General features: G+C 46.4%; 1 protein-coding gene across 2 annotated transcripts in view; it reads left to right on the forward strand.

Moving 5' to 3' along the window:
• The window catches only part of ptgir (prostaglandin I2 receptor), a 62,302-nt gene that overhangs the window by 32,943 nt on the left and 11,613 nt on the right, over positions 1 to 17,746 (forward strand). Inside the window, exon 2 of one of the 2 annotated variants that reach the window (XM_043680899.1) lies at positions 2,447 to 2,754. The exons of the other annotated variant lie outside the window; for it this stretch is intronic. Coding sequence (XP_043536834.1) covers positions 2,447 to 2,677 — 231 coding nt within the window. The 3' untranslated portion in view covers positions 2,678 to 2,754. Of the gene's footprint in view, positions 1 to 2,446; positions 2,755 to 17,746 lie in introns of those variants that run through there. 2 annotated transcript variants of the gene reach the window in all.

The following is a 17,746-nucleotide window of genomic DNA, read 5'->3' on the forward strand; positions in this document are numbered from 1 at the left end:
CAATGTCCTGTACAGCCGCAACATGACCTCCCAACTCCTGTACTCAATACTCTGACCAATAAAGGAAAGCATACCAAACACCTTCTTCACTATCCTATCTACCTATGACTCCACTTTCAAGGAGCTATGAACCTGCACTCCAGGGTCTCTTTGTTCAGCAACACTCCCTAGGACCTTACCATTAAGTGGATAAGTCCTGCTAAGATTTGCTTTCCCAAAGCTCTCTCTACACTGTCCCCCATCAAACACTCCCAGGATAGGGACAGCACAGGGTTAGATACAGAGTAAAGCTCACTCTACACTGTCCCCCATCAAACACTCCCAGGACAGGGACAGCACAGGGTTAGATACAGAGTAAAGCTCACTCTACACTGTCCCCCATCAAACACTTCCAGGACAGGGACAGCACAGGGTTAGACACAGAAAAAGTTGTTTTAAACTGAAAGTAAAGCTCTCTCTACACTATCCTCAACTAACTCTCCCAGGACAGGGACACCATGGGATTAATCGGTACATCTGGGGGATAGATAAAGAGTATTAGCTGTATATTGGATTCACTCGACTGTATTTCTCCCTCCAAACAGTCACCCGGTTTGTAAATGCAAAGGGAAAATGATGTTATCAGTCGAAATCGGAAAAGTTGACAACTTTGTTGCATTTACACCACATGGTAATTCTGCCGCCTACATTGTCCAGGAATTGAAATGTCACTCTTTCAAGGGAATCTACATCGCTTAGTTCACATTTGGAGACACGAAGCAAGATTTCCTGTATGCAAGTTGCTAATCACTCTCACCAATCTGCTGTGGTTATAGAGTTATACAGCACAGAAGCAGACCCTTCGGTCCAACTCGTCCAAGCCGACCAAATATCCGAACCTAATTTCATCCCATTTGCCAGCACTTGGCACATATCACTCTAAACCCTTCCTATTCGTGTACCCATCCAGATGTCTTTTAAATGTTGTAACTGCCACTACGTCTACCACTTCCTCTGGCACCACCCTCTACATGAAAACGTTGCCCCTTCAATGTCTTTTAAATCTTTCCCCTCTCGCCTTAAACCTACACCCTCTAGTTTTGGACTCCCCTACCCTGGGGGAGAAGACCTCGGCTATTAACACTGTGCATGCCCCTCAAGTCAAGCTAATTCAGCCATGCTAAATTGCCCTGTCATTACCATGGATGTCTGGGTTAGCCGTGGGAAATGCAAGGTTACAGGGGTAGGGTAGGAGGGTGGACCTGAGTGGCATGCTCTTGGGAGGGTCAGTGTGGACTGGATGGGCTGAATGGCCTGATTCATGGCTATCTTAATACCAGATTTTTCCTGAATTCATATTCCACCATCTGTCGTGGTGGGATTCGAACCCAGAACATTCCCTGGGTCTCTGGATTAACAGTCCAGCGATAACACCACTAGGCCATTGCCTCCCCCACAGCGAGCTCCTCCAGACAGGGATTCTATGATTCAGAACTTATGAATGGTCAACGTGACTTATTACCCATCTCTGGTAACTTGGTAGAACTTGAACCCTGGTTGCCTTGTGACTCAGAGGTGGGGACACTACCACTGCACAACAGAAACTGCAATGTTGCGTTCTCTGATATAACACGTTTCAGTAAAGGTAGCTGTGAAACTCTCAGTTTGAAACCCATCTGGTTCACTAGTGCCCCTTTCGGGAACAAAACTGCCATCTTTACCCAGTCTGGCCTACATGTGACTCCAGACCCGCAGCGATGTGGTTGACTCTCAACTGCTTTCTGGGCAATTAGGGATGGGCAATAAATGCTGGGCCCAGCCAGAGACTGCTCTCTGAAATGGCTGGGCAAGGCCGTCAGTTCATGGGTAATTAGGGACGGCCAAGCCAACGATGCCCACATCATTGGAAGAACGGAAAAACAATGACGTGCCCTCTCTCTTGGCGCCAAAGGATCCCATAGAAGTATTTTGCAGAAAAGCAATAACCCTATATTTGTCCCTCAACTTGAAAATGGAAATCCGATCCCACCGACATTGCCTCCCCCACAGCGAGCTCCTCCAGACAGCAATGGCCTAGTGGTGTTATCGCTGGACTGTTAATCCAGAGACCCAGGGAATGTTCTGGGTTCGAATCCCACCATGGCAGATGGTGGAATATGAATTCAGGAAAAATCTGGTATTAAGATAGCCATGATTAACCAGGAATCCATTGTTGGGAAAACCCATCTGGTTCACTAATGCCCCTTTCGGGAAGGAAACTGTCATCTTTACCCAATCTGGCCTACATGTGACTCCAGACTCACTGCAATGTGGTTGACTCTCAACTGCCCTCTGGGCAATTAGGGATGGGCAATAAATACTGACCGAGGTGGTAACATCCATATCGCGTGAATGAATTGCCCAAAACTGTGAGCAAATTGATCGCTGTGTTTCTGATGTTTCTTCCCTTCTGTTCCCCATCCCACAGATATGGCAAGGAAACAAGCTCCCAGATCCAGTCTTGCTGGAATGGGAATCAGGCCCCCATGTTGTTGGCACCACGCTGATCCAGGCCCACTCAAACAGGCTGCCTCAGGGCCCGGGTTGCCACAGCAACATACACCTCTCCACAAATATGCCGTGGTCCAAAACTACGGCTGGGAATGTCAGAGATTCCAATTTCCTCGCTGTCACGGGAACATCTACCAGTCTTGATTAGATGACCTACAGCATGGAAACAGGCCCTTCGGCCCAAGTCCACACTGACCCTCCAAAGGGTAGCCCACTCAGACTCATTCCCTTACCTTACCCCTGACTAATGCACCTAACACTATGGGCAATGTAGCGTGGCCAATTCACCCTAACCTGCACCTCTTTGGACTGAAAGAAACCCACGCAAACACTGGGAGAACATGCAAACTCCATACAGTCACCTGTGGCGAGAACTGAACCTGGGTCCCTGGCGCTGTGAGGCAACAGTGCTAACCACTGAGCCACTATGTCACTTCCTGTTGGCAAGGTGTTGGGAAAACCTTCAAATTAGTTTGGCCACAATATGAGGCGGAGGTGCTGGTGTTGGACCGGGAGCGAGAGTGGACAAAGTCAGACGTCACACACGACGTCAGGTTATAGTCTGTCAGCGTCTATTTGAGATTGCAAACTTGAGGAGTGCTGCCTCTTCATCAGGTGACTTCCAACTCTGACCACGTTATGGAAGGGTATTCCTGGTCATGCAGCCCTGGGGTGGGACTTGAACCAAGAGGGTCTACCTCAGAGACAGGGACCCTACACCTTTGCTTGCCTCTTGGACCTGCATTTCGAGAGCAGTTTGTTTTTGTGGAAAGGCACTACAGGAAGGCAAGACTTTGCTGAAAAAACTTTTCGAAACTAGCAGTGCAGGCTTGAGGCCTACTCATCTTCCTCTGTGTGTGTGTGTGTGTGTTTGTTCCAATGCTGTTGCGCTTCACTTCAAAGGAAGACCTTAAGGTCCAGAAAATATCTCAGCCACAATCCCGGATTATGGATCTTTGCATGAATCCACTCGGCGCCCGCCTGATGGCCAACATATTTTCGGAAAAAAAAACCTGGCGTATTGTGCTGTGCAAGGTATAATGTTGCCTTTTTTGTTAAGAGCACGTAGAGACTGGTTCACAGTGTGGGCAATGCTTCGAGGTATTAAAATATAACATCTCCCCGTGCCAAGTTGTGGGAGTTATTACATACAGCGTGTAGAGATCGTGTCAGCAGAGAAAACAGCCCAGGCAGGTTACAACACACTTTCACAGTTTGGGAAAATGGAACTGAACTGTGGGTCGGTGGGGAGCAATTTGACCTCTAGGTCAGGCGACTCCATGCCCAGGGAGATGTTAGTGAACAAATCTAGGCAGTGCCGCACTGTCTGAAGTGGCTGGTAAATTAAACATAGGAACTAGAGTAGGCCATTCGGCCCCTCAAGTCTCTAGATTATTCGCCTCGGTATATCCTACTGTCCCTTCAGAACTGTAGGCCTTACTCAAAATGAAGACAGAGAAAACAGAAACTCTCTTCTTTCTGTTAAATCTTTCCTCCTTGGGTAGTCAGTACGGTTTGGTATCCATGACTGCCCGGTGACACACCAGAAACCAACTCCTGCTGAGCGGGCGGGTAAGTGGAGCTGAGTCCATGAGAAAGATCAGCCATGATCTTATCGAATGGTGGAGCAGGCTCGAGGGGATTTTGCCCGAAAGGTCGCTTCCCCTGCTCCTCGGATGCTGCCTGACTTGCTGTGTTTTTCCAGCAGCAGTCAAATCTCAACAGCCTCCTCCTGCTCCTATTCCTCATGTCCCTCCAGGAGAGAGGAAGTGAGGAATCGAGGGCTGGAGTCATAGGGTCCTACAGCACTGAGACAGGCCCTTCAGCCCAAACTGGTCCGTGCTGACCAAAACATCTGTCCACGCTAGACCCTGCACTTGGCCCATATCCTTCTAACCCTTTCCTATCCATGTATTTGTCCAAATGCCTTTTCAATGTTGTTAATGTACCCGCCTCAACTAATTCCACTGGCAGCTCATTCCATACCCGTACCCCCCCCCCCCCGTGTAAAAAAGTTGCCCCTCAGGTTCCGTTTTTATTCTTTCCCCTCTCACCTTAAACTGATGCCCTCTAGTCCTCAATTCCCCAACCCTGGGAAAAAGACTGAGTGCATTCATCGTATCCATGCCTCTCATGATCTTATACACCTCTAGAAGGTCCCCCCCCCAAAGAAAAATATCCTAGCTGGTCCAACCTCTCCCTATAATTCAGTCTCTTGAGTCCTGGCAACATCCTTGTAAGTTTCTTCCACACTCTTTCCAGTTTAATAACATCCTTCCTATAGCAAGGTGACCAAAACTCAACACAGTACTCCAAGTGCAGCCTCACCAATGAACAGAAAAGGAAGAAGAATTTTTTTAAAATGTGCATTTTTATAGCATCTCATTGGAACAGGAGTAGGCCATTTGGCCCCTCTTCCACCATACGGTGAGATTGTGGCTCTTCTGTGGCTGAATTCTATATACCTGCCTTTTGGCTCAGGACTCTGAATACCTTTACTTAACAAAAATTTATCTCTCAGAGATTTAAAATTGGCAACTGGTCCAGCATCTACTGCCTTGTGGAAGAGATCTCCAAACCTCTCCCACCCTCAGTGTGTAGATGTGCTTCCTAACCTCTCTCTCCTGAACGCTCTGGCCCTCACTCTCTGACTAGGCCCTCCTAGTTCTGGAACCTCCAGCCAGTGGGAATAGTCTATCTCTATCTATCCCATGTTTTCCAAATTAATATCTTCAACACTTCAATCAGGTCACCCTTTAACCTTCTAAATTCTCAAGGAAACGGACCTCATTTGTATAATCTCTCCTCATAGTTGAGACTTCCCTGTCCACACAATCTAGATCCAAAAGATTGTACCATTCGGAAGAGGAACAGAGCAGCTTCCTGTCCAATATTTACCTTTTGATCACAGAAGCAGAATTAGAATTAGCTTTATTGTCCGATGTGCTCACAGGAGTACAATAAAAGTTTACAAGTTGCCGTTTATTGTGTCATCACAAGTACACGGTACCCAGGCACAGAATCTTCAGGGTGGGTTCATAGAAAAAAAATTAGAAATGAAATGTCAAGCATTACAGATTGTAGGACTAAATTAGAAAATGGAGAAATGAAAAGTTCAGAATAACCGTCCTTCCAACCCACTCCACCTAGCCTCCAGATTTCCCGTTTCTTTCTCACATCGGAGAGCTTTCTATGTGTCAATCGATTGCCCTCTCTCCTGCACTGCAGCACTTCAAACAAGTATTGCATTGTCTGTACAGTGATTTGAGAAACTGAGAGGTGGTATAAAAACAAGCCTCTCCATGGACTGTAAAAAAAGTGAAGTCATCTTCCTGGACTGCTCTCTGGTGGTGGGTTTAACCTGAGGGTCACTGCGCATCGAGTGAGGGGAGAGGTTGAGATGGAGAGTCCTTCATGGTGACCTCAGCCGGTGGTGGGAATTGAACCCCCATTGGGTTGCATCTCTGAAGTGTGGCGCTGGAAAAGCACAGCAGGTCAGGCAGCATCCGAGGAGCAGGAGAGTCAACGTTTCAGACATGAGCCCTTCATGAAGAGCTTATGCTCGAAACTTCAACTCTCCTACTCCTTGGATGCAACCTGACCTGCTGTGCTTTACCTGCACCACACTCTCAACTCCGACTCTCCAACATCTGCAGTCCTCACACTCTCTCGTATTGCAGATCAGCTGAGCAGCCAACTGAGCTAACTGATCCTACTGTTGAGGTATGTGCAAGTGACCAACCTATCCGTTTGAGATTACTCAGAATTCCTACAGTGTGGAAACAGGCCATTCACCCCATTGAGTCCACACCGAAGAGCAACAGTAACAGAATTGCATGGAGGGGTAGAGAGAATTTGAAGGAACTAAACTATGATCAACAGACGACAGGCAATAAAGATAAAACAAATGACTGTGGATGCTGGATATCTGAAATAAACAAGAAACTGAAATTGCTGGAGAAACTGAGCTGGTCTGGCAGCATCTTGGGGAGGGAGAAAATAGAGTTAATGTTTTGAACCCAAAGAAGGATCACTTGACTCTACCTCTCTGCGCACACTGACAAACAGGAACAAAGAATTTGGCGAAAATAAAACAAAGATGCACAAACGTTGAAAGTTTGAAACAGACAAAAACATAAAGCTGCCAGTCCTGAAAAAGAGTCACTGGACTTGAAACATTAACTCTGTTTTTCTCTCTCTCAGTCCGCAGATGCTGTCAGATCTGCTGAGTCTCTCCAGCGCATTCTGTGTTTGTTTGTAAAACGTATTTATCTGTTGCTTTCATCCAGATTCTTAAAAAAACAATATTGTGTAAGCTTTACACAATATTGCACAAGCTCTTTAAATATCACTTGCGACAACGTAAAGGAACAAGCAATAAATGCCAAACAATACAGGACAAACAAACTGAAATTTTAAAGCTAAACAAAACATACTTGGCTAAACATTCATGATCACGGCACGACAAAAACATTTATTTGCGGATTTGTAACTTAACTACACTTGGGAATATTAAGTGTGCTGCCTATTCCAGACCTTTATTCTCTCATCATATGAATTTGCATTTATTCCTTTGATATGGTAAATCCAGAAGAAAGAATATTATATCAGCTAGATCTGAGAAATTTAGAAGCTTTTGAGACATAACTAGTTAGCTGAACAATTATCCTTGGGAAAATACTAAAGTCCATTATTAATGATGAAAAAGCATGATATTTAATGTAATTAGAGTCAGCTTGGTTTTGTCAAAGGGAAATTGTTTGACAAAGTTGGTAGAGAGTTCTTTGAGGATACAACAAACAGAGCTGTTGAAGGGGAACCAGTAGATGTAGAGAGTTGGGATGCCCAGAAAACGTTCAGTTGGCACCACACAAATGCTTATTGCATGAGGTAGAAGGTCATGGTTTTGGGGGTAAAGCCTTTGCATGGGTTGAGGATTGAGGTTGAGAAGGCAGGGAAGTTGAGATTGAAGTTTTTTGAGGCACAGTGGTTCAGTGGTTAGCACTGCTGCCTCACAACGCCCAGGGACCCAGGTTCAATCCCACCCTCGGGCAACTGTGTAGAGTTTGCACATTCTCCCCGTGGCTGCGTGGATTTCTTCCCGTGGTCTAAAGATGTACAGGTTAAGGTGGATTGGCCATGTTAAATTGCCCATAGTGCCCAGGCTAGATGGAATAGCCATGAGAAATATGGTGTGAGCTTGCTAGGGTTTCTTCCCACCATCCAAAGATGTGCAGGTTGGGGTGGATTGGCCATGGGGAAATTGCCCCATAGAGTCCAGGGATGTGTGGGGTAGGTGGGTTAGCCATGGGAAATGCAGGGTTATAGGGCGCGTCAGGGTGCAATGCTTCCCGGAGGGTCGGTATGGACTCGATGAGCCAAATGGCCTGCTTCTACAATGTAGACATTCTATGATTCTAAGGTGAAAGGTTAAACTAGTGGGCAGCCACCAGAATTAGTCCCATGGCATCAGTTATTTCCTATCTACATTAATGATCAGGAGGAGGGATGGAATGTAATGTGTCCCAAATGTGCTGATGATACGGAAATAGGTGGGAGGGCATGTTGGGATGAATCATAGACATAGATACATCCAGCACACAAACAGACCCTTCGGCCCAACCAGTCCATGCCGACCATGTTCCCAAACTAAATTAGTCCCACCTGCCTGTTCCTGGCCCATGTCCCTCCAAACCTTTCCTATTCATGAACTTATCCAAATATTCTAATCACATTTTCTTTGCAGCTGCTCCTTTGTCTGAATGCCAAATTTCCACTCTCTCTTCCTACTTTTTGATGCCCTTCATATCTAAACATTTATAAGAATAAATTCAGTGAAACTCGAAAGGGTTCAGAAAAGATTTAACAAGGATGTTGCCAGGGTTGGAGGGTTTGAGCTACAGGGAGAGGCTGAACAGGCTGGGGCTGTTTTCCCTGGAGCAGCAGAGGCTGAGGGGTGACTTTATAGAGGTTTATAAAATCATGAGGGGCGTGGATAGGGTAAATAAACACGGTCTTTTCCCTGGGGTCGGGGAGTCCAGAACTAGAGGGCATAGGTTTAGGGTGAGAGGGGAAAGATTTAAAAGTGACCTGAGGGGCAATGTTTTCACGCAGAGGGTGGTACGTGTATGGAATGAGGAAGTGGTGGAGGCTGGTACAATTCCAACATTTAAAAGGCATCTGGATGGGTATATGAATAGAAAGAGTGTCAAGGGATATGGGCCAAGTGCTGACAAATGGGACTAGTTTAATTTAGGATATCCGGTTGGCATGGATGGGTTGGGCCAAAGAGTCTGTTTCTGTGCTGTACATCTCCATGACTCAACCTCCACAGCGTTCTGTGGTAGAGAATTTCATCTCAGTTCTAAATGGTCTCCCCCATATCCTGAGACTGTGTCCCCTGCTTCTAGACTCCCTTACCAAGGGAAACATGCTCCCTGCATCCTGTCTGTTCAACCCTGTGAGAATTTTATAGCCTCTACTATAAACTCTAGTACACAGTGGAACTAACTGTCCAGCAGTATCACACTGAGTGGAATATTCACCATGGACCTAATGTCATCTTTAGCTGCAGAAAAGATTCGGACCAGTTTAAAAAAAAGCAGATTGAGAGAAAAAAGTTGACTTGTGTTATTAAGAAAATGGAGTTAATCTGCCCTCAGACCCCAGGACAATTTATGCCTAATTATTGATGAAATCAAACACTTCCTTGTTTTATTTAAAGGATTAACAGGAAACAACAGCTGTCTTTTAGTGTTTTTCTTTGGCTCCACAGGAATTTAAAAGCAAGGGAAAGAACTTGCATTTATATAGTGCCTGTCATGTCCCTTTTTTCTCCCCAAGGTGTTCCGAAGGGCTTTCCAGCCAATGAGGTGCTCTTGAAATTAGGATTGGGGTTAGTGTGGTCACTGTTACAATATAACCACAATCATTGCTTCTCCAGCTGGTTACTCTCTGCATATGTAGAGCAGGTTAAAGATGATTTAAAGCAGAGTTGGACAAAGTCACTGTTTATTCAATGCAATAAGGATTTGTTTTTCACCTTTATTCTTCCATGGGGTATGAGCAACACTTTCAAGACCAGCATTTAATCAGAGAATCCCTACAGTGGAAGTAGACCATTTAGACTATCAGGTCCACACCAACCCTCCGAAGCACATCCTACGCAGACCCACCACTCTCCCTTAAAACCATGCTAACCCACTTCGCCTGCTCACCCCTGGACTCTATGGAGCAATTCAGCACGGCCAATCCAGCCTAATCTGCACATTTTTGGATCGTGGGAGGAAACCGCAGCACCCGGAGGAAACCCGCACAGACACGGGGAGAATGTGCAAACTCCACACAGACAGTCGCCCGAGGGTGGGAATTGAGCCCAGGTCCCTAGTGCTGTGAGGCAGCAGTGCTAACCACTTAACCACCGTACCACCCACGTCTTGCCCATCCCTAGTTGCCCCTTGAAATTAATAGCTCTCTAGATATCCTTTTACAATAATTGATGATGGTTTCACATTTCCTGAGATTAATTAATTGCATTTGAGTTCTACCAGATGCCACGGTGGGATTTGAACCTAAAACCCCCAGACTCATCCCTTAAGGTCTTTGGATCATGAGCCCAGTGAAAATACCATTCCATCATTATACTTCCCATTTCTCAATGTGGAAATATACAGAGTTATGGTTGGGGTAAGGATTATTCGCTGTGTCCATGGATATAGGAGCAAGAGGAGAATATTTCAACCCTTGAGACTCTTCCACCATCCAACTCTGGCCACTCAGTCCTTCAGGCCTGTGTGCCATTCAATGCGAGCATGGCTGCTCTGTTTTGACTCAGGATTAGAGCGGCGCTGGAAAAGCACAGCAGGTCAGGCAACATCCGAGGAGCAGGAAAATCGACGTTTCATGCAGGAGCCCTTCATCAGGAATGCTGCCCCTCGGATGCTGCCTGACCTGCTGTGCTTTTCCAGCCCCACTCTAACCTCGACTCTAATCTCCAGCATCTGCAGTCCTCACTTTCGCCTGATCTGATTTGACACTCATTCCTGTATATCCCCCGATAACCTTCTATCCTCTTGGTTGTCAAATATTCAAATATTCTGCACTCACTGCCTCTTGAGAAGGGAATTCCAAACACTCCCCACTCTCTGAGAGAATTTTGTCTTGCTCATCGCTGATGGAAATCAGTGCTCCCTTGCCTTTAGACTCAACCTTTCCACATCCACCAGCCAAGTCCCCTCAGGATAGAACTTCAAAAAATATAGCACAGAGCAGGCCCTTTGGCCCACGATGTTGTGCCAAGGATTAATCCTAATCTAAAATAAAATAATCTAACCCAAGCACCCCTCAATTCACTGCTCTCCATGTGCCTGTCCAGTCATCACGTAACTGTCCCTAATAACTCTGCTTCCACCACCACCACTGGCAACGCATTCCATGCATTCACAACTCTCTGCATAAAGAACCTGCCTCTAACGTCTCCTCTATATCTTCCTCCTAACACATTAAAGCTATGACCCCGCCCCGTGCCAGTCAATCCTGCCCTAGGGAAAAGTGCCTGGCTATTGACTCTATCCAAGCCTCCCATTACGTTGTATACCTCGATCAGGTCACCTCTCTTCCTCCTTTCTCCAGAGAGAAAAGTCTGAGCTTAGTCAACCTCTCTTCGTAAAACAAGCCCTCCAGTCTAGGCAGCATCCTAGTAACCCTTCTTTGCACCCTCTCCAAAGCTTCTGTATCTTTCCTATAGTAGGGCGACCAGAACTGGACACAATATTCCAAGTGTGGTCTCACCAGGGTCTTGTGGAGCTGCAGCAAAACCTCGCAGCTCTTAAACTCGATCCCCCTGTTAATGAAAGCCAAAACACCATATGCTTTCTTAACAACCCTATCCACTTGAGTGGCAACTTTGAGGGATCCATGTACTTGCATACCCAGATCCCTCTGTTCCTCCACACTGCCAAGAATCCTGTCTTTAATCCTATATTCAGCATTCGAGTTCAACCTTCCAAAATGCATCACTTCACATTTATCCAGGTTGAGCTCCATCTGCCATTTCTCAGCCCAACTCTGCATCCTGTCAATGTCATGCTGCCTGCAATTGCCCTCGATACTACCAACGGCACCTCCAACCTTTCTGTTATCTGCAAATTTACTAACCCACCCCTCGACCTCCTCATCCAAGTCATTTATAAAACCTAAAAAGAGCAGAGGCCCAGGAACAGAGCCCTGCGGGACACCACTCACCACTGACCTCCAGGCAGAATACTTTCCATCTACAACCACTCTCTGCCTTCTGTCAGCCAGCCAATTCTGAATCCAGACAGCCAAATCTCCCTGTATCCCATACCTCCTGAGTTTATGAATGAGCCTACCATGGGGAACCTTATCAAATGCCTTGCTGAAGTCAATATACACCACATCCACTGCTTGACCTTCGAACTATCTCGTCGCCTCCTGAAAGAACTCAATAAGATTTGTGAGGCATGACCTGCCCCTCACAAAGCCATGCTGACTGCCTTTAATCACGCAATGCTTTTCCAAATAGTCATAAATCCTATCCCTCAGAATTCTTTCCAAAACCTTGCTGACCACAGACGTAAGACTGACTGGTCTGTAATTGCCATGGATTTCCCTATTCTCCTTCTTGAAAAGAGGAACAACATTCCCCTCCCTCCAATCCTCCGTACGATTCCCATGGAGCGTGAGGAAGCATAAGTCTTCGCCAGGGCCTTAGCAACCTCCTGTCTCACTTCCCAGAGCAACCTAGAATAAATCTGGTCTGGCCCTGCGGACTTATCAATCTTAATGTTTGCCAGAATTTCCAGCACATCAACTTCCTCAATCTTGATCTGTTCAAACCTATTTCCCAGCTCCTCAAAGTTCTCACTCACAACAAGGTCCCTTTCCTTAGTGAAAACTGAAGCAAAAAACTCATTTAGGGCTTCCCCTATCTGCTCAGGCTCCATGCACAAGTTCCCTCCGCTTTCCCTGATCGGCCCTACCTTCTCCCTGATTATTCTCTTATTCCTCACGTATGAGTAAAATCCCTTTGGGTTCTCCCTAATCCTTCCTCTCAAGCTTTTTTTGTGTCCCCTCCTGGCTCTCCTCAGTCCATTTCTGAGCTCCTTTCTAGTAAGCCTGCAATGCTGTAAAGCTGTGCTAGATCCTTGCTTCCTCCACCTTACGTAAACTGCCTTCTTCCTTTTGACGAGAAGCTCCTCTGTTCTTGTCATCCAAGGTTCCTTAATCTTACCCCTTCTTGTCTGTCTCAGAGGAACAAATCTGTGCATCAGTTGCAACAACTGCTCCTTAAACAGTCTCCACATGTCTGTTGTGCCCTTTCTGTGGAACAATTGCTCCCAATCTGTACTTTCCAACTTTTGTCTGATAGCGTCATAATTTCCTTTTCCCTAAATAAATATCTTCCCTTGGTAACTGCTCCTTTCCCCCTCTAAGGCTATGGTAAATGTTCCATGCTGTACATCTCGATGAAAGGACAGGCAGATGGACAGAGTTCTTTGTTAAGATTAGAGTGGTGCTGGAAAAGCACAGCAGGTCAGGCAGCATCCGAGGAGCAGGAAAATCGATGTTTCGGGCAGGAGCCCTTCATCAGGAATGAATGAAGGGCTTTTGCCCGAAACATTGATTTTTCCTGCTCCTCGGATGCTGCCTGACCTGCTGTGCTTTTCCAGCATCACTCTAATCTTGACTCTGATCTCCAGCATCTGCAGTCCTCACTTTCACCTAGAGTTCTTTGTGAGTCAGAAGTGAAATAACATTGATAGCAAGAAATGAAATAGGGTCGGAAGGCGTAGAATTAGTGTCCGGGTAGAGTTTTGAAACCGCAAGGGCAAAAAGTGACCCTGATGGGGTTATGTACAGGCCTCCTCGCAGATTCCTGAAGAAGGGCTTATGCCCGAAACGTCGATTCTCCTGTTCCTTTGATGCTGCCTGACCTGCTGCGCTTTTCCAGCAACACATTTTTAAGCTCTGATCTCCAGCATCTGCAGTCCTCACTTCCTCCTAGCAGTAGTCAGGCTATGGAGCTGAAAATAAATCAGGAGATTGAAAAGGCAATCCAATAATCATGTAGTCTTCAATGTGCAGGTACACTGGGAAATACAGGTTGGTAGCAATAGGAGAGGAATTTGTGGGATATCTGCAAGACGGTTTTTCAAAGCAGCTTTGGTAGAGCCCACTAGGGTACAGGCAATTCTGGATCCGGTGGTGTGTCATGAAGTAGACTTGACCAGGGAGCTGAAGGTGAAGAAACCCCTTTGGGGGCAGTGACCATAACATGAGAGAATTCACCCTGCCGTTTCAGAGGGAGAAGCTGGGATCAGATGTAACGGCACAGCCTCAGAGTGAAGGGACAACCCTTTAGAACTGAAATGAGGAGGAATTTCTTCAGCCAGAGGGTGGTGACTCTGTCAAACTCATTACCACAGTAGGCTTTGGAGGCCCGGTCATTGAGTGTATTTAAGACAGAAATAGATAGGGTCTCAACTACAAAGGGGATCAAGGGTTATGGGGAGAAGACACAAGAATGGGGTTGAGAAACATCTACACCATGATCGAATGTGTGAAGACTCGATGAGCCAAATGGCTCAATTGTGCTCCTGTATCTTCTGATCTACACCTCTGTGTAACTGTATATCAGGAGTCAGTATTTGTTAAGGATTGCTCACTGTGTAACTGTTGACTTGCTGTTGTTCGGCAAAGTAAGGGTTACTGTCTTTTTAAGCGGAGAATTGGCCAGCAAATTACATCTGAAGGTGTTCCTTATCTCGAATGGTCCCAATTAGCTGAGAGGGAGAGTGAGTAAATCCTCTGTGAGACAGATTGCGATTATAAATGTCAGTCTGTCTTGGGCTTTGTAACTCCTCACTCCATTCTCTCAGGACCTTATAATGTTGGAAAGACCCAAAAGCATGATCTTCCTCTTAAAATTCCTGGAATTCCTTGCATGAAATCATCTGTTAAATCACCTCTCAGTTGCCAGTCTCTTTGTGGCTGATGAGATCATGCATCGTGGCCTTGAACCTGCCTCGGTTCCCAAACATGATCTTTATTTTTAGGTCATTCCAACACAGTTCAGATAGTGAAGAAGGCGTTTGCTATGCTTTCCTTTATTGGTCAGAGTATTGAGTACAGGAGTTGGGAGGCCAAGTTGCGGCTGTATCGGAACATAGGTTAGGCCACTGTTGGAATATTGCGTGCAATTCTGGTCTCCTTCCTATTGGAAAGATGTTGTGAAATTTGAAAGGGTTCAGAAAAGATTTACAAGGATGTTGCCAGGGTTGGAGGATTTGAGCTATAGGGAGAGGTTGAACAGGCTGGGGCTGTTTTCCCTGGAGCGTCGGAGGCTGAGGGGTGACCTTATAGAGGTTTACAAAATAATGAGGGGCATGGGTAGGATAAATAGACAAAGTATTTTCTCTGGGGTAGGGGAGTCCAGAACTAGAGGGCATAGGTTTAGGGTGAGAGGGGAAAGCTATAAAAGGGACCTAAGGGGTAACTTATTCACACAGAGGGTGGTACGTGTATGGAGTGAGCTCCCAGAGAAAGTGGTGGAGGCTGGTACAATTACAACATTTAAAAGGCATCTGGGTGGGGAAATGAATAGGAAGGGTTTGGAGGGATATGGGCCGGGTGCTGGAAGGTGGGACTAGATTGGGTTGGCATATCTGGTCGGCATGGATGGATTGGACCGAAGGGTCTGTTTCTGTGCTGTACATCTCTATGACTCTATGACACAGCTAAACCTTATCTTGGTGTCTGAGGTTGCCTGTTTAAATACAATAACACTGACTTGCTGTCTCCCTCCTCATTCTTTCAAAGTGGGAAGACGAGGCTGAGTTTAAAGTAAACACTTTAGCGCCCTGACTGGGAAATGGTCTGGACAACATTGGATGAAAAAAAATCCTACTAACCCCACCCTGACCTCAGTCCCGAAATCTCCCTTCCACTGAATCTCACCTCCTCACTTTGCCCTCGAGTCATAGAGTCACAGAGATGTACAGCATGGAAACAGACCCTTCGGTCCAACTCGTCCATGCTGACCAGATATCCAAAATTAATCGAATCCCATTTGCCAGCATTTGTCCCATATCCCTCCAAACCCTTCCTATTCATATACTCCCCTCATGATTTTGTAAACCTCTATAAGGTCACCCCTCAGCCTCCGACACTCCAGGGAAAACAGCCCCAGCCTGTTCAGCCTCTCCCTATAGCTCAAATCCTCCAACCCTGGCAACCTCTTTGTAAATGTTTTCCAAGCCCTTTCAAGTTTCACAACATCCTTCCGGTAGGAAGGAGACCAGAATGGAACACGGTATTCTAAAAAGAGGGACTAACCACTGCCCTGTACAGACGCAACATGGATGTAGCAGCAGCTGCCAAATTTTCTGGAATTCCTGGCATTTACTGACATCTCCTTGCCAGCAGAGGCAGCAGTGAGCCCTCTGGCTTCTGAATTGAAGGATCCCGGGTCCAGTCCCACTCGCACTTGGGGAAACCCGCTCTGTCTGTGGGGCTGCCTTTTGGGTGAGCCGCTGGGCTGGATCTATCCCTTGGTGGTATTTTGAAGAGGAGCAGATTTTTGATTTATTATTGTCCCGTGTACCTCGGTACAGTGAAAATTTGTGTTTTGCGTGCAGTACAGGCAGATCATACCATTCGAAGTGCTTTCAGGTCATAGAACAGAGTGAGGAATACGGTGTTACAGCTGCAGAGAGAACGGGATCAACGTTAAATTTGAGCGGTCCATTCAGACGTCTGACAACAGTGGGGAAGAAGCTGCTCTTGAATCTGTTGGGTCCCTGTGTTCAAGCTTTTGTATCTCCTGCCTGACAGAAGAGGGTCGAAGAGATTCTAACTGGGGTGGGAGGGGTCTTTGATGATGTTGGCTGCCTTCCTGAGGGAAGTGTGGATGGAATCAATCGATTGGAGCTTGCATGATGGCCTGGGCTGTGCCTCACATCTCTCTGTAGTTTCGTACGGCCCTGGGCAGAGCAGTTGCTGTACCAAAACCATGATGCATCCAGACAGGATGCTTTCTGTGGTGCGTCTATAGAGATTGGCGAGAGTCCTTGTCGACGTGCTGAATTCCCTTAGCCTCCCTGAGAAATTAGAAGGCATTGCTGTGCTTTCTTCACCAAGATACTTTGGACCGGAAGCGTTAACTCTGATGTCTCTCCACCTGCTGAACTTTTCCAGCAATTTCCATCCTTGTTTCTGTTCCACATTCCTTTTGCGTTTTACTTTCCCCCCCCCTTTGCTGTTCGACTCAATACTTAAGTAAAGGATGCTGCCCCCATAGTCCTCACCTCTCATTAGAGAGAGACAGCTGGAGGTGGTTTAAACTGAGAGTCACTACGCCTCAGGCCAGGAGGCAAGGCCAAGATCATAGTAATCCCTCAATCAATCTCACGAATAAACTGAAATCAGATTGTGATCACATTGCTGTTTATGCACTATTGCTTGTCAAGTTTCCAATCTTCCAACAGCAAGTTCACTTCTGCAAAATACTGTATCCAGTTCCGGTTTTCCCAGTTATAGGAAGGATATTATTAAAGCTGGAGAGGGTTCAGAAGAGGGCCTTGGTCCTGTTACACTTCCAAGTGCAATCTTGTCATGGACATACTGACTGAATCCGATTTTGGAAAGTGATTCCGAAGTCTGAGCACCAGGGTGACTGGGATTTTCCAGAGGGGGTAGGGATCTGGTCTCATTTCTTCAGCTTGGCTGATCTCTCGCACAGGCCTTCTCCCATTCCAAGTGGTAGCCAGTTATTTCCTGGCTGGAAGAAACGGACTGATTATTCCAACAAATAATTCCCTTACACCTGAGCCCTTTACTCAGCCATTATAATAACTGCTCTCCTGACACAACAGTATCAAATTCCGACAGTGTGGAAGCAACCCATCGAGTCCAGGCTGCCCCTCCAAAGACCATCCCACCCAGACCCACCAATCCCCATATACTCTGCATTTCCCATGGCCAACCCATCTAGCCTGCACATCCCTGGGGCAATTTAGCATGGCCAATCTAATCTAACCAGCACATTGAGTCATAAAGATGTACAGCACAGAAACAGACCCTTCGGTCCAACCCGTCTGTGCTGACCAGATATCCCAACCCAATCTAGTCCCATTTGGCAGCACTTGGTCCATATCTCTCTTACCCCCTTCCTATTATTATAGCCATCCAGATGCCT

Source organism: Chiloscyllium plagiosum, chromosome 41, assembly GCF_004010195.1.
Source record: "Chiloscyllium plagiosum isolate BGI_BamShark_2017 chromosome 41, ASM401019v2, whole genome shotgun sequence".
NCBI classification, from domain to species: Eukaryota; Metazoa; Chordata; class Chondrichthyes; order Orectolobiformes; family Hemiscylliidae; genus Chiloscyllium; species Chiloscyllium plagiosum.